This window comes from Abramis brama (genome assembly GCF_963993115.1).
Source record: "Abramis brama genome assembly, chromosome: 6".
Lineage (NCBI taxonomy): Eukaryota > Metazoa > Chordata > Actinopteri > Cypriniformes > Leuciscidae > Abramis > Abramis brama.
Window position 1 is genome coordinate 36306081 of NC_139968.1, and position 21559 is coordinate 36327639.

At 36.5% G+C, this 21559-nt stretch overlaps 1 protein-coding gene across 2 annotated transcripts; it reads right to left on the reverse strand.

Moving 5' to 3' along the window:
• Positions 1-505: 505 nt before the first annotated feature.
• Positions 506-3251, reverse strand: LOC311084396 (SLAM family member 5-like). 2 transcript variants are annotated; one of them, XM_084116400.1, is made up of 5 exons: positions 2928-3244; positions 2482-2778; positions 2247-2363; positions 2074-2135; positions 506-1409 (listed from the first exon to the last, which is right to left on the reverse strand). In XM_084116400.1, exons 1-5 carry the CDS (start codon positions 3211-3213, stop codon positions 1362-1364), a joined length of 810 nt encoding a protein of 269 aa, XP_083972526.1. In that variant the 5' UTR covers positions 3214-3244; the 3' UTR covers positions 506-1361. The 2 variants fall into 2 exon arrangements, with proteins under 2 accessions (XP_083972526.1, XP_083972525.1); XM_084116399.1 differs by lacking the exon at positions 506-1409 and having other exon boundaries at positions 1979-2363; positions 2928-3251.
• Positions 3252-21559: the final 18308 nt, after the last annotated feature.

A 21559-nucleotide genomic window follows, 5' to 3' on the forward strand; every position in this document is an offset into this window, starting at 1 on the left:
CATAAGCTCATCAGTCTTGATCATTAGACAGAGGCAATTGACTATTCTAGACGGCCGTACTCCACTTTGCTCATTCTAGATTATATTATTTAGGCCCCATAGATCTGAACACACTTAATTAAGGTTAGATTATATCTAACCAAACGTCAAGACAACAAACAAGCTGACCAACTTAACTTCTAATGGTAACTTTGTATAATCATGCCGTGGTTTCCCACATACACTTAGTTAGAATAATATTACAGTAATCAGAGGTTGAGGCTCACCTTATTTAGACTGGTTTAACATCACACTGTTGCTCTAAACACAAAGCCCATTATTAGCCTCTTCAGTCTGTATACATTGATAAATGGCAATGTGTTAGGCGGAGCTCTAAACTTCAGTTTGCGTGCCCCAATGCTCCACAAAACTGAGCGTTAGTCTGTTATTAACCTGAGCGTAGACTTATGGTGTTATGGACTTAACGCAATCTACTAGAATCATTAATTTCAGAGTAAGTCAGAATAAATCCAAATGTAACAATTTATTATTAACCAGATAAATGTATCATGTCAATTACATAATTAATTCAAAGATAATCAATACAACAACATCAAATGCTCAGGGATAAAGAGTAAAAGATGTATAGTGTGTCTGGAGGCTATCACAGGCTGTTCTCATTACACATCGCCCCGAGCCTCTGGAGACATTTCTTTATATACTCAGACCAAGACAACACATCCCCCAATGTAGGGAATGAACTTACAATAGGAATTTGCAATGACTAGAGTTATAGACATGGCGGGTTCACACCTCGAGGAACAGGAAGTAGCTTGGATGAAGAACCCAGGGAAAAAGTGCACACCCAGTAAGCAAAGTATCTCTAAACCCTTATTACCATTTGGTTTACTTGGTGATGAGACCACTGTACCAGTCGCACTGAGGCATTTTAAATGATACCCAACATGACTGTTAATTCACTTGTATTGACATAGAACATTATAATTTAATATATAATATTTCTAAGTGAAGAGAATTATGTGTAAAGAGAATTATGTGGGGGATAAGGAACAAATGTTAAGGAAGGACATAAGGGAAAGAAGCTTCACTCTGGGGTGTGGAGACAAACGGCAGTGTGTGTTTGTGGTGTCCATATCTCAGGAGATCAGAGTATCTGAGCTTCTGTTTGTCTTACAATTTACAAAACAAGCAGTGAAGCGTGGGGGGGTCAATGTTTAATAGTGAATGTAAGGTAAATTTCCATGGTGAGATAAAAATATAACATTCTCTGGATGCTATTAGAGCACCGCTATATTAAATTAATACCGAGCAACAACATTTTAAACAATACAACAACAAGTCATGTGCATATGTGTATTTGATCATCGTTTTTTGGGAATATTTTCATACACAGCATCCGTCTTTGATTTCTGCAAGGGAAAATATACTCATTCAGGAACATTGCTGATACAATATAAATTTAAAAAAGACTAACTGAGGTTTCACTGTGCAAAGCTTAGTGTTTATTTTGTTTTGAAAAACTACTGTACAGATCAGATGCTAACATGAAGCAACAAGAGGAAATGACATCAGTCATAACTTTTCAAACCGTTAAATCATCAAACAGATTAAGATCTGCAGGTTTGTCATGACAGCCTGTGCTGAGAATGACTGTCTTTCACACAACAGCACTGAACGTCTACAAAGAAACCAATGTCTGCTAAAGCTGCATTTAACCTCAGATAATGATGAACCGCAGAGACGCTGCAGCTCGAGGACAGTTAATAACTCTGTGTCCTACTTTCTGTCCAAAGACAATCTAATGGTATAAACGCTGATTTTGTATGGGTTAGGCTATTTAAAAATTGCAAACCACATTAGTAACATGATTTTAAGCAAAAGATAATTTAGGCCACAGATCACATAATGAGCAAAAATAGAAATAGAAATCGTTTTCAAAAAATGTTTTGAAAAAACTAAAGATTTTTTTTTTTTTTTTAAGGTAATGAGTTAAACCACAAACATAACCGTCTAATGATGCAAACTTCAATCATCAAACTTCAATCACACTAACTGACTGCAACTACTTCTTACCTTTTGTCGTGTTGTTGGTTTACACAATGTTGTATCAGTTCTGTCTTCCTCCTGGGTCTCAACTGCATTAAGAGTTATGACAGACATGTTAGGACAGTTGTTATTATTATATAGAAAAATGTCTGTCTTAAAAAGATAAAGATGTGCACAGATGAATTGCTTGCTCCTCTGACCTGTTTTTCTACATTTCTTACAGATACAGAAGATCATGACTATAACAACAATCATCAGAGATCCAGCAGCAGCAGCAGCAGAGATCAACACTATGTACAATAAAGGTAGGCCTTGATCTGTAATGGACAAAATGAATCATTAGTGTGAGTGAATCTGTTAATCTGATCTACAGCTAACACTCTGAAACATCAGTACTATATAACTGAGAGTAAATCAACATTAATATCATCATACCTGCACATGTGTGACAGAGTGTGTTGATGTCCAGATGTGTGGTCTGGTTGCTGATGGGATTGTTCAGCACACAGCTGTAGGTGTTTTTATCCTGATATTCCACCTCCAGAGGTAGAGAGAGACCGATGCTGAGATCACACACACTGATGCTGGACAATACACTGATTCCTGCGTACCAGGAGAGAGTCGCATCACTCACATTATACACTGATGAACACACCAATGAACAGTTTGATGATGATGATGATGATGAACAGTGTGAAGAGTTACTGATAATGACAGGAACAGGCAGACGAGCTGAGAAAGATTAGAATAAATCAGAATAAATCATACAGAATAAATCATACTTTTTTACAATGTTTTAATGTGCTGAGAGAGAGAGTCTGTGATGTCTGTAGGCTGAAAAGGAAAGTCAAAAATAAGTGTGTAAAAATGATTTGGCTCACCATAGACTGTGAGACTGAAACTCTTGATCACACTGCTCATCTGTAGTTGATAATCTCCAGCATGTTCAGTTCTGGTGTTTGTGATGGTCAGAGATCCAGTTTGATCGTCCAGCTTCAGTCTGTCTCTGAGTCTCCCATCAGGAACATCATCATATACAGTGATGCTGTCGTCCATTACATTGATTTCAGCTATTAAAGTGTTTTCATCTCCAAACCTCCATAGAATCAGATCTTCATCCATTATTTCAGTAAGATCAGAGTTTAGAGTGACAGAATCTCCCTCCATCACTGACACTGACTGTATTTCATTAGTTTCAGCAGCAAACACACCTGGAGAACATGAACAGGATCAGATTAATGCTTCTTCTGATGGTTTATAAACCAGCTAACGGTACACCCGATATAAGACTAGTCCGGACATAAAATACACCTAAAGTCCTGTATGGAATTAATACCTGTTGCACCATCTAGGAGTATCGCACATCTGAGACTAAATCTTACAGTCAAAGGTGTAAAGTTAAAAGTCATGACTTGTTCAGAAAAGATACTTTCCTGTCAGTGAATTAATTGTTACTGCAGACGTCAACTGTAATGTTTACAGTTAATTTGCACAGGATAAGTGAGATGTGTGTGCCGAATACACACTGCCGACAGATGACCTAACAACATTTATAATAAAGAAAACATTATAATGCAGTGTAATGTTTGTATGTCATGTTCTGTAATGTAATGTAATGTTTAACCATAATAATGTAGGAAATATTAAATATTAATTTATCTGGGATTATTAGCTGAAACTGTATCATGCATCATCTAGCTGAGAGGGACAGTATGATTGGAAATAATTTTTCACGTCTTTAAGTCCATTCACAGCAAGCGATATTTAGCCTGTAAATGGTTGAAATTAACTGGGAAAAAAAAGCAACATTATCGCAACATATTATCTGACACATAACATAATTATTAATTACATAATCCTTAGGCTTCAAAGTGAATTAAGCTGTATGCGCATATACCTTTTAGAAAGAGCACTTTTACATTTACAGAAGGCTTATATGTAGCTCTTTTACTTTTAATAAACAGGGACAATTCCCAACTTTAAATAAACAACCATTTACAATCTTCGGACGTTTGCGTTGTAATGTACAAAGAGTTCAGAAATAAAAACCTCGTTCTGTAACGTTTATTGAAATCAGATGGTGCAGTGTCTTCACTTGAAATGATGACATGAACAATGAAGTTCTTTATTAATAGCAAAGTTTTTAACCATTGTGAATTATCTACACTGGCTGTAGTTGCACATGGTCGTAGTTTTAGATGGTGCAACAGGGATCCATTTTTATTGAAAGGACGAAGCGGAATCGGCGTAGATCTTACACATTTTACTGTATGTTCAACTGGTGACACGGCTCCTGATGTTTGAAAGGATTAATTTAACTGCTTTTTGACCAATAGGCCTAATATATTTTACTTCTGTTGTTGTTCATTATTACTATACTAAAGTTTTTTATATATTTTATAGAGGTGGATATGTATGTTCAGGAACAATTTTTGAAAACCAAAAAAAAAAAAAGCCCTGAGTTTTGAAAAGTGCTTTCTGAGCCCCACTAAATTGATTCAGTATAGAAATGTCCATTATTTTGCCTAACTTTTAACAGTTTAATGTATTTTTAAGGCCTGTAAATCACAATTTAAAAATTCTCTGTCAAACAAAGACAACAGTGAATGTACAGTATAAGCTGTTCTGAAATATATAACTTACCAGTCAGACGGCACCAGCAAAAACAGAACAAGACAAACATGTGAAACATTTTCTTCACCCGTTCAGTGTCTGATCTAATAAAACTTTCAGATGAAAACACTCATCTGTGTGAATCCTCCCACAACGATACTGACCCACCTAGTCCAGTACAGCCTCTAGTTACATTAAAAAAAGTTTTTTTCTAGCACTAACTACGGTTTTAAAATCTGGTTTCACAGACAAGGCTTAAGTCTAGTCCCAGACTAAAATACATGTTTGATCTGTTTTAACTTAAAGCAACTTGCACTGTCATATCTTAAAATATTGTTTTGTCTCAAGACGCACACTAATGTTTTTTTTTTTTTTTTTTTTTTTATAAGGCACGTTTATAAAAGCTAAATGTCTTATTTGAACTAAGGGCTAACCCTGGCTGATCTTAACCCTGTCTGTGAAACCAGGCCTAACTGTTTTAACAGTGGAAAAAATCTCTTTTTTCTTATTTAACATTGTTAATTTAGTTGAATATTTTAAGTAGACTACATAAAAGGAGAACGTTGTGTGAATCTCCTTGGATTAAGAACTTCAAATGGTTTTATAGTTCAATTGAATAATCAATTATTGTGTATATGAAAAAAAAACAAAAAAAAAAACAGTTATAACCGTTTGACCATCTCTCATTGCCAGTCTCATTGAGGTGTGACTCTTGCAGCTCATCTGTTGAGTCAAACTGAAACTGCTGCGGTCGGTTTTCTTCAGAAACATGGTTTGATCTGTTGGATGGACAAAAAGCTTTTGCACGACAGAGGTCATTTGTTTCATCTGTGTTCAGTTTGAAAGAGCTTGTTCCTGTCTTGCTGAACCTCACAGTCTGACTTCCTCTTGATAAACCTGCTTCACAGAGTAATAAAGTACTGAATCAATGCATCAAAACTAAAAGCAGGGAAAGAAGAGAAACAGTTCGGCATTCTTCATCCGGCTAATTTGAATTCTTACCCATCATGCATTTATAAACTAAAGATTAACAGCTAACTAAGGATTTTTGCTGCTTGATCAATTACATTACACTAAATGAGAACATTTTGTCACAAATTCATTTCATTATGCTCATCAAATGTAAATGTTAAAATCAGTTGTTATTTTATGCACTTTTCAGTAAAGTTAATGACTTTTTAGTGTTTAATATTATGTTGGCGATTTAGAAGAGTTTCTGTAATGTTTTTGTGCTTGGGTTTGGCTGTCGGTAACTAGTGTATACCAGACACTAAACCTTTTCCTGGCTTGTATATGACTGGGACTGGTATTGTATGTAAGTTTTGAAAGTATGTTTTGTTTTGTTTTGTTTTTTTACACAAAAATGCAAATATTTTCCCCCCAGAATAATATTTCTAAAGCCCCGATTTCAATGATAGAAGATTTCTGAGAGCATGTAGTTACAACATCTACCAGCAGGTGCTAGCAGGATAAAGATTAAAGAGACTGTTGCACTTTGAGATGCTCCTCTTTCTCGCTTCTTCCTGGACAACATGGTTTAATGAATTACACATGTTATGGTGAATATCTAACTTTGACCGTCAACATTACTAACTAATGGAGTTATGCAATGATCTTATACTCATTTGTGTCTGTGACAGCTTGATGTTTAAATTCATCCAGATGTCCATAACCAAAATAATAAAATGCTAAGTTATACTATAGCTACATTTAGATTAAAAGTAAACTACAACCTTTAACTGTTCTACTTAGAACCACACTGCAAGTTAAAGTAATATGAAATAACATTTCACAGCACTGCACAAACGGACAACCGGTCATTTTAAAATAGTTAAAAAAAAAAAACAGTGGTGGCAGTCTTCTTAGATTTTAAGAAGACATATGATATGATGTGGAGAGAAGGGTTGTTAATTAAACTAGATAGGAAGTAGGGCCTATAGGGATCCCCAAGAAATCCCCAATCCCCCCCCCCCCCCCCCCCCAGATTTCTGTTGAATATGTGGTCTCGGTCCGGTTCCAAACAAACTCTGGTACAGTTTGAATGTCTGTCCAATGAATGGTTGACCTTAGCACACTTGTGGTTTTCACTTGCAAAAAGGGCAGTGTGAAAGCGAATTACACCAAACAAAAACAAAACGGTGGTCAATGAGATGAGATTTTAGATTTTATAAAAGAAAAAACTCAAGTGGTTTCTTTACAGGTAAAAAGGTGCGGGAAGAGATTAATCTGAAAAGATAAGGGCATGCACTGGAGAAAGTAGAGTCCTTTAGGTTTTGGGAATTGTTTTAAATGTGTAAAAGGTCTAAAGTGTAAAAGGGTATTAAATGTGACGAGGTGTTTGGCAGGCATTGACTGGGGTCGAGCAGGAAATCAGATATATTTGCACTGATTAAATCTGCAGATTATGTTTGTTTTGCATATAGAATTGCAGCAACAACACTGGCCAAGTTGGAAGTTACAAACCCAGGCACTAAGAATATGTAGTGGGGCTTTTCGATCGTCACCTGCAGTGGCGTTGCATGTAGAGATGGGTGAGATGCCTCTTCAGCTTAGAGGGGAACAGCTGACAGCCAACTACTGGGCAAACTTACAAGGGCATGTAGCCCTTCTCACCCCTCAAGGGCAGTTATGCAAGTAAGCTGGGAGCATGAAAGGGTTAAAAGTCAGAGTTTTGGATGGGTGAGTGATGCTATAGGAAAAGAGATGGGGCTCCACTTTGGTGGACCACCTTGGATTCTTGTGCAGCCAAATGTTGACCTGCAGATACTAAATAGGCAATTAAAGAGTTGAAAGGAGGTGGATTTATGTGAAGTATTTTTTAATCAGATGCATGAGGAGCATAAGGGCTTTCTGGATATTTATACATATGGGTCTAAGGATAATCAATCTGGACAAACTAGGGCTGCATTCGGAGTACCAAAGATGGGGATCAAGTTACAAAAGAGACTGTCTGATCATTTATCCATATTTACAGTGGAGCTGGTGGGTATGGAAGATGTTAGACCAGATTAAGTTGTAATTTGACTCTAGTGCAGTTCTAAAGAGTTTGCAATCATTCAAAACACAATCAAGGCACGACATAATATATGAGGTACTAGAATGTCACACATGGATTTGTCAGATGGGGATGAGGGTCAAGTTCACATGGGTTCTGGCACATGCAGGGAAGGTGTGGATTTTGCACTGGTATTGAATCTGTTGAACTTGGTATTTGAATGTCAGAAATATGAGAGGGAACGGATTAAGATGAAAGAAGGCATAAGAAGATGGGGGGTTCAAAGGAATTAATTTATTTGATTAAAAATACAAACAAAAAACAGTAATATTGTGAAATATTATTCCAATTTAAAACAGCATGTTTTCTATGTGAATATACAGTAAAGTGTAATGTATTCCTGTGATCAAAGCTGAATTTTCAGCATCATTACTCCAGTCTTCATCTAATATGATGATTTGATGCTCAAGAAACATTCATTATTATTATCAATGTTGAAAGCAGTTGTGTACATTTTTTTTTCAAAATTCTTTGATGAATAGAAAGTTCAAAAGAACAGCATTTATCTGAAATCTAAAGCTTTTGTAACATTAAACACTACCGTTCAAAAGTTTGGGGTCAGTAAGAATTTTAATTAGATTTTTGGGGGAAAGAAATAAAATAAATCAATACTTTTATTCATCAAGGATGAGTTAAACTGATCAAAACTTACAGTAAAGACATTTATAATGTTACAAAATATTCTATTTTAAATAAATGCTGTTCTTCTGAACTTTCTATTCATACCACCTGAATGGGGCGCTATTGTAAAAAAGAAAGTGGGTAAAACTTCCGGTGAGGCGCGGAAGTAATATACCGATGGTATTTTGTGATTTTGTGTGGTATAGCGAACAGATTTGTGTGTTTTTAATCTCTCAAACAGGTTAATGACTTAAGATATCTTGGTGTGTGGTTTGATAGTAAACTTACTTTTAAAAATCATGTTCAGAAAATGGTAGACAAATGTAAGAAAGCAATCAATCTTTTAAAGTGTCTTTCAGGGTATAACTGGGGGGCGTCAGGCTCTTCTTTGAAAATAATTTATATTGCATTAATCCGATCAGTGTTTGACTATGGATGTACAGTATACAAAACAGCAGCAAAAACTACATTAGCTGAACTGGACAGGGTGCAGGCCAAAGCTCTCCGGCTGTGTGGTGGAGCCTTCCGAACATCACCTATCCCATGCAGCGCTGCAAGTAGAAATATAGGGGAGATGCCTTTAAATCTTAGGAGGTTAAAACTTTCTCTAGCATATTGGGTAAACTTACAAGGGAATGAAACTACACATCCTACAAAACTGGTGTTAGAAGAATGCTGGGAATATAGTCACATTGTGAATAGTAGTTTTGGATGGAACAGCAATAAAGAGGCAGATGACATGGGAATCAGTACTTTACCTTGCAGCAAAAATGTTAACTTGAGCACAATTCCACCTTGTTTTTTCTGCTATTCTGTAGTTAATCTAGAAGCTAAAAATATAATCAAGACGGGATTGTATCAAAGTGTACAGCAGTACCTAGAAGTAATGTATGATGACACAGTAAACATATTTACAGATGCATCCAAAGAACCAGCAGGTAAAACGGGGGTGGTTGTATACATTCCTAAATATAATGTTATAATACAAAAAAGAACCTCAAACCACCTCTCAATCTTCTCTGCAGAGATGATGGCCATCATAATGGCACTACAGTGGGTAGAAGAAGTGAAGCCATATAAATCTGTTATTTGTTCAGACTATATGTCCTCCCTAATTAGCATCCAGACTGGGAAATCTGCATGCAGACAGGATCTTTTAGATGTTCATCAGATGATTTTCAGGATAACTCAACAGAAGCTAATATTACAGTTCACTTGGGTTCCAGCGCACACAGGTATTGAGGGCAATGAGAAGGCAAACGGGTTGGCAAAAGAAGCACTTAAAGCAGAACAAGTAGAAGTAGGCCTGCAGGTTCCACTCAGCAAATCAGAATTGAAAACAATTTCAATTTCAAACATTTATATAATATTCAACAGAATGTAACAGTTAAAAAGATCAGCTCACTTTCACGACAGGAGGAAACCTGGTTCACCAGGCTAAGGCTAGGACATACAGGACTGAACAGCGGCTTACACACTAGGGAAACATGAGACAGGAATGTGCCCATATTGTACGGAAACAGAAACCATGAAGCATGTACTTCTGACATGTAGGCAGTACTCTGAAGAGAGAGAAATATTTAAGAGGGTAACAAAGAACTCTGTTACTTAAAGCAACCTGTTGAGTCTACCTGGAACACAGTCTACAACCAAAGCAGTGATAGAGTTTCTAAAAAAAACACAACTAGCAAGAAGACTTTAGCCCAATTTAATTATTATTATTTTTTTTTTTTCTGGAGGTTTGAGCTGAGGTTGAAGCTGGAGGAGCTGAACACGCAGCGCTAGCTAAAGCTTGGGCTCTGATCTCCTTTTTTTTTTTTCAATATACATTTATTTATGACTTCCCAATGTGATCACACCTCAATCCAGTAGATGGCGGTAATGCACAAAGATTGCAAGCTGCCAGTAAAATTCACTGAAGAAGAAGAAGATAAGGTGTTTTTCGGATAATTTTTTTACTATTTAAAGTCGCAAACCTTTATGAGAGATGTCGTTACGGAGCTCAGGGACAACATGTGCTGTTCGTGGTTGTACATATAACCGGAATAAAGTAATTCAGTGGCTTAAACGTGAGTGTTTTGAACATAAGCCTAAAACTAAATCAGAGTGTTCCTGCCAACGATTGTACAGTTTCCATCACCTCCCAAAAGACGACGAATCAAAAATAATATGGCTGAAGAACTTAAAAACACCACCAAAACCCTTGTTTGTGTGCTCGTTTCACTTCGTGGATAAGAAGCCAACACAGCATAACCCGTACCCAACGCATAAGGTCGTTTTCGACGTTCTTAAATAACACCCGACCGACTTTATCACTGTGTAGATACTGATATGCCTCTGAGCTTTTCAAATTGCTCACAGGCTAACGTTACTGAATCTACAAAATAGCTAAAAATGCTACCATACGTGATACGAGGCCACTTCTTCACGTCATCCTCCCAACCATCTACCGCGGATGGTATAAAGGAACTCTTATTTCACCCTTTTTTATTTCGTTGAGGTTGTGTTCCCACATCGCTATATCTTTAAAGGCACAATATGTATTTTTTTTGCTTTAAAAATATAAAAAATCACTATATCTATGTTATATATTTTTTAAAGTTGTGTATTTACATTATCCCGACAGTTCCAATTAACTTCTAAATCCAGAGAAATTAATATTTTAATTCGAAGACACGGACCGTGTCTTTATTTCCGTTATGTCGCAGTCAATGGCGTCATATCCGCGTTGTCCCTGGTTTCCGCTCGTGCTGCCATGGTAACCAGAACCATAGATATCATATTCACCTTATTCCGCCCCGCCCACTTTTAATACTTCGCGCTTCCGCATTTTGTCATCCGACTTCCGCTAAACTGACACGGCACATCCGGTAGCTATTTCAGTAGTTAGAAGATTGTTTATAGTTAGCCAAAACTTTATCAAAATGACAAATAACGTTAATACCGTAAATGTTTTAAATTGGGAGCACGGAGAAAACTTCGTACGACTATCAGTTCGTCTCACATTGTCTCATTCATCGTCATTGTTAACGTGGCCAGAGGTAACGTTATCCTATGGGAATATTTAACTACGTCCTGTCAGAAGGAGTTGATGGAGCAGCAATAAAAAATTATTTGTAAATAATAAGGAATGAGAATATTTAGGGTTAAGGATAGGAGATTAGGTAATTGGTTAAATATGAACGATTAAATAAGTTGTATAAAATCAGTTGTAAGAAGTGTTTGATGTTTTCAGGAAGCTAGAGACACCTTCTACTGACCTTCATGTAGATACATTTCATCATTTAAATTTCATAAGTAATAAACCAAGATGGTATTCATTTGCAAACTTGACGTGACTTATTCCTTCTAACTAGAAGACTTAATTCATTTAAGTTTTAAGGGGAATCTACAGAGCTCACATTATATTGTTTTATAATAAATGACTGACAGGTAAAATCTGCTCACACTGTAAAGGTTTATAAAAATAACTTCATAGCAGGTAAAATCTGCTCACACTGTAAAGGTTTATACAAATAACTATTCATAACAGGTAACATTGGTCACATTGTAAAGGTTTATTAAAAAAAACTTCATAACAGGTAACATCTGCTCACACTGTAAAGGTTTATAAAAATAACTATTCATAACAGGTAACATCTGGTCATTGTAAAGGTTTATAAAATTAACTATTCATAACAGGTAACATCTGCTCACACTGTAAAGGTTTATACAAATAACTATTCATAACAGGTAACATTGGTCACATTGTAAAGGTTTATTAAAAAAACTTCATAACAGGTAACATCTGGGCACATTGTAAAGGTTTATAAAAATAACTATTCATAACAGGTAACATCTGGTCATTGTAAAGGTTTATAAAATTAACTATTCATAACAGGTAACATCTGCTCACACTGTAAAGGTTTATAAAAATAAATGTTCATAACAGGTAACATCTGTTTTACAAGATTCACAAGGAGGACAAGTTTGACCTTCCTTTCATAGAGGAGATCGGTAATGGTGAAGCCTGTCTGCCATTACTTCATCACCTGGACAAGGTTATTAAGTGCACGATATTGAAGAAAAATGCAATAACTCATTAAACAATGCGATATTCGATACGATAATGCTTAAAGTATATAAAATTAACTTAAATTAGATTTAAAATTATATAACCTACATATGTGTTTCACATTCTTTTTGTAACAAGAAAACATCAACTTGTGAAAGTGAACATCAGTGTTTTACTGTATATAAGATGTGTTATTTTAACATCAGTGTAAACCATGGGGTTCAGGTTATCCTACATTAGGGTTATTTAACAACAGAAACAATAATCAAATGTAAAAGTAAAACACTGCTTAGTTTTTCCACTGTATGAATTATATAAACTGATTAAAGCTTATTAAAGCAAAAAAAAATTATGCATATTGCGATATATACATTTGCGATATTTTGATATATTGTGCTCTACATGTTGTGTTTGGAAACTGCTCTCTGAAACACTTCTCCATGATGTCAAGCCAACGCGAAATCATCTTGCTTACAATGAACTGAGAAACACCAAACCTTTCAGCAAGATCACCCTGCAATGAATTAAAGGGATAGTTCACCCAAAAATGAAAATTCTGTCAGTAATTACTCACCCTCATGTTGTTCCAACCCCGTAAGACCTTCGTTCATCTTCGGAACACAAATTAAGAAAAAAATAATAATAATAAAAAAAATGGAGGAGTGAGACAGCTCTCAGTTTAATCAAAAATATCTTAATTTGTGTTCCGAAGATGAACAAAGGTCTTACGGGGTTGGAACAACATGAGGGAGAGTAATTACTGACAGAGTTTTCATTTCTGGGTGAACTAACCCTTTAAGACGCAGCTTCATCAGAGTCATCAGGAGCTGATACCAAGTGTGTAGCTGAAAGCTGTTGGTGTATGAATTGGTAAGGTGCTCAGCAACTGAGTGGAATGCATCAATGTCGACCCTGTGTAGAGCTGACAAAGGTGGTCGTTTCTCAGCAGAGTTGAGATTTTGGAGTGTAGTTGTGGTCAGAGACAGATGGATCCTCCTATTGTGTGTCTGCATCACAGGTCTGGGGCATGTGGCTGTGATCCTCCTCACAGTTGTCCACTGCAACACTGACTCTCATCGATGTTCTATGGAAATAATAGAACCATAAACATTTTTACATTAGTACTTAAAATAGATTTAAATAGTACTTTTTAAATTAGATTTAAATTAGTACTTAATATGTAGATTTAAATTAGTACTTAATATGAGAATTAATTAATTTATGATGGCACTCATACTTAGAACAGTGTGAAAAAGAGAGATGCATTAAAAACGAGACAGTATACACACAATCTCCTAACTCTACGTAGGTCAATATCAATATCTGAATAATATGTAGCTAGCTGGCCTCCTTACAGGAATAATGTGAGCTATTGTAAGACTGTAATGTACCATAATATATTGTACTATCGTGAATAATCATTCATTCTTTATTTCAGACCCTTAGGTCGACATATCACAAAGTAAACGAAATCTAAGAAATATGACATATAGGTGGCCAATGGTAATCATGCAAGATTCGTTGTATTTTGTGAACGGCTCGTTACTAATCTTAAATGTATTCATAGAACGGACTTCATCTAACGTTAGGCTAAAAAGCACATAGATAGGTAAGTTAGGAAACAACAGTTAGGTAAAGTTAGCTTACCTGCATCTGACAACCTGTTCAGCACCCGTCGGGACTTCTTTACCAGAACATCGTAGCCGAGCCTTTACTCGGGGTAAGGGTGTTCGTTCGTCAGTCTGCTCCCCGTCCATAAAATGGTACTAACACACATGGTACGAACACACAGCGCTTGGGTGAGCACTTCAAGTTTAGCGCCTTCCACCATTGCCTCAGGTGCTCCTCGTGTAAATCGTAAAGTACACCACAACATTCCGATCGCTTTAGCCTACATTGTGTTCGTAACACCGTTGGTTAAATTGTTCTATCCTCTTAATCCAATTGTTATGTCAGCCCCTAACTGAGCATATAATACTTAACATATTTTACCGTTACAACTATAGAATTACGCTAGAAACTAGCGTAGGTCCTTTCAGCCGGAAGTTGAAGTCCCGCTTAGCCGGAAGTAAGATGACAAAATGAGCGTAATGGCGTCGCCCTTGTTGTCATGGAAAATAAGGTGAATATAAAGGCTAGTGCCCGGTTGCATAAAGCACCTTAAGTTTTTCCCTTAAGTATGATACTTAAGGGGCGATTTCCCCTTACCTAAGAGAATAACTTAAGGGTGTTGCATATAATCTCTTAAACGGTTCTCTTAGGTAAGGGAAACATTTAAGTGTTTCACGACAGCGATCCTGGATTCACGTTATAAAAGTCTGTTGTTGCCATAGATACGCAAAACACTAACACGCCGCGTCGCGTTTAGGACAACTGTATCACACACCGGACGCGCACTTTCTCAGTTTATGGCCAGCAATATTGTTATGTTTAAGGACATTATGGAATTAAGATAATGTCTGTACGTTATGTTATGACTACTGTACTGTACAATTAAATATAATCGTTGCTATAAGTCTGCAGTCTGAACACTTTACCTCAGAGCGTCCGTAAACTGAATGAATTGAGACTATATCACCTGAAAATCCGATACACACTAATTGTAGCCTACATTTATTGAATGGTAGCCGATTTATGCACGTGTAAAACATATCCCACTACTGAAAACTCCCAGTTGCAAAAAAATGCAGTGCTATAAGCAGTTGTAACACCGCAAGTAAAGAGTGGTTGCTATGTGTGACATGGTCAAGGTCGCTCTCTAGTTTGTTAGCGATGTATTGCGCAAATATTGCGCGTCGATCAAATCGGTATTCTTGCAACAATTTTTCATCGCTAAGATGGTCCAAAGGGTTCTCCCTATCCTTAAAAATTCTTCTTGGCACATAATGATCTTCAGCTGGTTCCATAAATTCAGCCATGTTGTCTTATTTTTGTCCGCGTTACTCTTAAGGTTACGATTTCCAAACCTTAAATTATACTTAGGGAAATGACCGTTAAGGGGTTTTATGCAACACTTAACGCTTTTTAAGGGATTATTTAAGTGAAAAAACAGCATTTAAGGGAAATTCTAAGTGTTTATGACGTTTCACTTAAAGAAACCCTTAAGTAACACTTAAGGGTTTTTTTCTGCAACACCCTTAGGTTTAAGGGAAACATAAGGGCAAACTTTAGGGAAAATTACACTTAAGGTGCTTTACGCAACCGGGCACTGATGTCTCGTGCGCGCTGCTGGCCAATGGAGGTCGACGTCCGCACGTGGCGGCCATCTTGCGGCAGTGCGCTCGCTCACTCGTTTAATGGTGCAAATACTTTTAAATAACCATAACTTGCCCAATTTTCTACCGATTTTCAAACGGTTTGGTTTGTTATAAACGTCAGAGATGTAGTTATGACTCTACATACATACACTGCATACATATGAAAAATTATAACATACATGTTCAAGCATTCAGAATTATAGCCACGTTAATAACGTTTGTAAGAAACCAAACCGTTTGTAAATCCGTCAATATTTCAGCGAGATATGAGGATTTGTGTGCATGCACTGACATAAGATGGCCGAACGGTGATGCCGGAAGTGACTGCGCCATAAGACATCTAGCGTTTATATATGATATCTATGACCAGAACTATGAACCAGAGCCCTCTGATAGTAACCAAGACGACAGACGTGGACCACTGTTCGCAATGTCTATTTGCACGCTGTTGTTGTTTCGTTCAAACATTATGGACCATGGCAAGCAGACTTTGGATAAAAAAAGGAGAACTAAAACGAGAATCAATATCAGCGCGGTGTTTTCGGGTGCGGTAAAGTAGGTTTTATGTTGGACATTCGTTAGACATTCGCCAAGCAAATTAAGGGACTGTCTCAAAACTACACACACACACACACACACACAAATAAGCATTCCAAGGTGCGAAACCACGCAAAGCATACTAATAAAATGTAAAGATGTGAATTAAGTGGACAACCTATTTTTTTGTCAAATAGGCCTAGATAGTTTTAAGCTGTGAATGGGATATTCACTATGAATGGGTACATGGTTTTTACATTGTACTCCCAAAATTTCATTTTACCTTATAGAAACAGGTGATATCACACCACCTGTTCACTAACCCTTGCAGCACACCATACACGACTTGGATTTAGAAAAAGTCATTTCACAGCTTTGTCAAATTCCTCTTTTAATATCAATTAGAAAAATAAAAAATAGAAAACTTTAGGAAACCTGTAAAAAATGTTCCAAGGGTTGGTGAATAAATCCCAGGTGGTGTGACATCATCAGGTCACATGAACAGGAAGTTATATAGATTTGCATATTTAAAAAATTCATTTAAAATAGACGATTTGTGTATTTCAAAAATTCATTAAAAATAGACGATTTGTGTATTTCAAAAATTCATTGAAAATAGACGAAATAACATTTTTTAAATCCAAGTCGTGTATAGTGTGCTCCAAGGGTTGGTGAATAAATTCCAGGTGGTGTGACATCATCAGGTCACATGACCAGGAAGTTATATAGATTTGCGTATTTCAAAAATTCATTAAAAATAGACGATTTGTGTATTTCAAAAATTCATTAAAAATAGACTAAATAACATTTTCTAAATCCAAGTCGTGTATGGTGTGCTCCAAGGTTTGGTGAATAAATTCCAGGTGGTGTGACATCATCAGGTCACATGACCAGGAAGTTATATAGATTTGCGTATTTCAAAAATTCATTAAAAATAGACGATTTGTGTATTTCAAAAATTCATTAAAAATAGACGATTTGTGTATTTCAAAAATTCATTAAAAATAGACGAAATAACATTTTCTAAATCCAAGTCGTGTATGGTGTGCTCCAAGGGTTGGTGAATAAATTCCAGGTGGTGTGACATCATCAGGTCACATGACCAGGAAGTTATATAGATTTGCGTATTTCAAAAATTCATTAAAAATAGACGATTTGTGTATTTCAAAAATTCATTAAAAATAGACGATTTGTGTATTTCAAAAATTCATTAAAAATAGACGAAATAACATTTTCTAAATCCAAGTCGTGTATGGTGTGATCCAAGGTTTGGTGAATAAATTCCAGGTGCTGTGACATCATCAGGTCACATGACCAGGAAGTTATATAGATTTGCGTATTTCAAAAATTCATTAAAAATAGACGATTTGTGTATTTCAAAAATTCATTAAAAATAGACGAAATAACATTTTCTAAATCCAAGTCGTGTATGGTGTGTTCCAAGGGTTAGTGAATAAATTCCAGGTGGTGTGACATCATCAGGTCACATGACCACAAAGTTATATAGATTTATTTTTTAATCATAACAAATGTAATAAAAAAAATTTCACCAATCTAAGTTGTGTATTATATGCTGCATGTGTGTATAAATACATTGTAGGTCATTTGAGGTATTTACATAAAACAACCACAAAGTTAAATAGATGTATTTCATTTAAAACATTCAGTTTAATTACATAAGTATAACATATATAAACCATATACAAGTTAAAAATTGGCTTAATCTATTTTTAATCTATTTACTAACATCAACTACATATGTAAAAGGATCACACTTTTAGTGTTTTTGTGGAATAATGCACATACTTAACCAACTTGTCGATTTGGCACTTTTGAGACACTCCCTAACTTGAAGTGCCCAAGTGGGGATCCTTATGAGGACTTTTTCACTTCCAATTCTTAAAACAATTACATCATCGAATAATAATAAAATTCACCTTTGACATTATGCTTTACAATGTGACCTAGACGAGATACAGCATCATCCACGACTATTAAGCCATTACATATCAATTAATGCTGCAGAAAAGATCGAATGTCTAACGAATGTCCAACATAAAACCTACTTTACCGCACCGTGTTTTCGAGATGCCGAGAGCTCCACGTCCGAGACTTCGACCGCTCCTGCATGTACTTTATTAAACAGGTGAGCACATTTACATAAAACTAATCAATGTTATATAGTTCAACAATGATAAAATGTCAGAATATGATCTGTATGTTATTCTAATGTTGATCTAGCTTAACGTTACTGCTAACGTTAGTCTCATACAGACAAACTAACACATAAGTTACATTTCAACACATTCAAATGCAGTTTAGTGTGCTAGTGTAATGTTAGACCAAGTGAAACAGCGCTGCGTTACCTCACAAGTTTAATTTGTCTAATAAACTGACCTGTGAGTAAGTTAGTGATTCTGCGTGTAGTTCGGTAGAATGAAATGTCCATATTCCTTTTATATCCGCGGGACTCGCGTCGCGTGTGGAGCTGATAGCTGTCTCTTAGCAATCCCGAACTGCTTCATATCACAGTCATGATAAAAACATTGATGTATTCAGTCATCCATAAACATTATTAGATCGGTCGGCTTGACGTTGACGACAACATCCATAATTCTTAGCAAATGTTGCGTCATCAAACTACGCCTTTGTTATTGTAAATAGGTTAGCGACCCCTAGTGGAGAAAAAATCCCATACTGTACGTTTAATGATGATGTCAACTAATGAATTAATGAGTGTCACGTCCATAGACAGTATGGTCACGTCCCACTTGTTTACTTCGAATCGGAAGACGCGCCCACTTTTGACGCAAGGCCTCATGGGACGTGTTGTTGTAAGTTATAATATTTTCCAACAAGAAAGTAGATAATGAATGGAAGTTAAGGATATATAACAGGGATATGGCACGAGTAACATCAGTTAGATTCTTGGGAATGTGGCTAGATACTAGACTTACATGGAAAGAACATATTGATAAGATAGTGAATAGGTGTAAAAGAGTGTTAAATATAATGAAATGTATGGCAGGACAAGAATGGGGAGCAGATAGAGGGGCGCTTCAAACAGTATATATAGCAATGATAAGATCTGTACTAGATTATGGAAGTATAGCATATGGGTTGGCGGCAAAATCACAGTTAGAGAAATTGGATAGAATTCAAGCACAGGCATTGAGAATTTGCTGTGGAGCATATCCAACAACACCTATAGCAGCAATGCAAGTTGAGATAAATGAAATGCCGCTTAATATTAGAAGACAACAGTTAATGGCTGTGTATTGGACAAATCTTAATAGTCAGAATGAGGTACATCCAACAAGGAAAATATTAGGAAAATGTTGGGAACAAGGAATGAAGAAACATAAGAGTTTTGGGTGGGTGGTAGAAGACGATATTAAGGAGATGGGGATAAACAATTATAGATGTGTACCAAGAGTAATATATATGCATACTCCTATATGGATTATTCCTCAGCCAGTAGTAGATTTAACATTACTGAAGATAAGACAGAATGAAGGAAATAATGAGATGGAAGTAATGAGAGCAAATGAGTATTTAAGAATAACGTATGGAGATAATATACAGATTTACACAGATGCTTCTAAAAAAGGAAGTAGAATAGGAGTGGCAGTCAATGTGCCAAAGTTAATGGTGAAGAAAAAAGCTAGAATTACTGATCATTTGTCAGTATATACTGGTGAGTTGATGGCTATTCTGCTAGGAGTACAAATAATTAAGGAAAGGAAAATTAAAAATGCAGTCATATGTTCAGATTCTTATTCAGCAATAATTAGTATTGATAACCAAAAGTCAGAATCAAGACCAGATTTAATCATGGAAATTCTTCAAAATCTCTTTGAATTGAACCAAATTAAAATAGAGGTAGGTTTTAGACCTACAGTTTATGTGGGTCCCAGCTCATGTGGGAATTAAAGACAATGAGGAAGCAGATAAATTAGCTAAACTAGCAGTGTAGTATTAGGTTCTTTACGGTAGCATTGGAATGCATAGGAAATGTGTGGAACATATATTGAGTGTGTTACGGTACTTGGGGGAGGCAATAAAAGGTTATCAAGAGTTATGGATGGCTGTCGCGTCTGGCTCCTTAAGAAAGGTTGTTGTTGTACCTATTAAACAACAGAACATGGTGTCAGAAGTGCAGAAATAACGGCTCGTTCGTGAATTAACAAGTTGTGAAGTTAGTTTCAGTTTCGGGTTAGCGATTAACTGGACAAGTTAACGGCACCATCATGAATCAGTTTCAAGTTTCTCCGCCGGAAAAATTCACGTTTAAAGCGGAGGACTGGTTGAAATGGATAAAACGTTTCGAAAGATTTCGTGTTGCGTCAGGATTGGAGACGCAGGCTGATGAAAATCAGGTGAATGCCTTGATCTACATGATGGGTGAGGAAGCTGAAGACATATTAACTTCCCTGCATTTAAGTCCTGAAGAAGCGAGTGACTACGAAGTAGTAAAGAATAGACTGAACGATCACTTTGTAGCTCGCAGGAACGTGATTTTTGAGAGGGCTAAATTTAATCAGCGGCAGCAAGAAGTGGGTGAGTCTGTGGATCGCTTCATAACGGAACTGCATTGTCTAGCCGAGCACTGCGGTTATGGAGATTTGCACGATGAGATGGTGAGAGATAGACTCGTCGTGGGTCTGACTGACAAAAGGCTGTCAGAACAGTTGCAACTGGACCCTGAACTTACACTTGAGAAAGCCGTCGTACGAGTTCGACAGAGTGAGCAGGTAAAAAAACAACAAGAATTACTCAAGTCAAACTTCAAAGGGGAAATTTCAAGTGAACAGTTGGATAGTGTGCAAGCTAAACAGAACAGTTATATGAAGTCTAAACCATTGAAGTCACAATATGGACATTTGGCAAAGAAAACACCTCAGGAAAGACCTAAAAAGGGGTCATTGTGCACAAGATGCGGAGACACAAAGGGCCATAATCTGCAGCAATGCCCAGCGAGAGATGCAATATGCAATCGTTGTCATAAAAAGGGACATTATGCTAGGGTGTGCAAATCAAAGAAAGTATACGAGGTGAGTATAGCCACGCCAACTGAGGGGATCAATGAGGAAATTGTATTCCTGGGCACAGTAACGGCTAATGTGGAAGGGAGCCCATGGATGACTGACATTAAAATTGACAATTTGGATGCAGTGTTCAAAATTGACACTGGAGCTGATGTTACAGTTGTTCCTATGACGCTGTATAACCAAGGCCAGTTCAACAAGCTGAAACATCCGGGAAAAATTCTTCAGGGGCCGGGTGGAATGTCACTGAAGGTAAAAGGGAAATTCATAGCGACCCTCAGCAAGCACAATAAATGTACAAAACAGGACATTTATGTTGTTGAAGGAT

Bases quoted from the DNA above. Each gene is read 5' to 3' on its own strand.
- LOC311084396 (XM_084116399.1), bottom strand. From the start codon at position 3,213: ATGGAGGGAGATTCTGTCACTCTAAACTCTGATCTTACTGAAATAATG. The intron at 2,779-2,927 runs GTGAGCCAAATC...AATCTTTCTCAG, and splicing joins TTTCAGTCTCACAGTCTATG to CTCGTCTGCCTGTTCCTGTC. The intron at 2,364-2,481 runs GTATGATGATAT...TGTCCATTACAG, and splicing joins ACTCTGTCACACATGTGCAG to ATCAAGGCCTACCTTTATTG.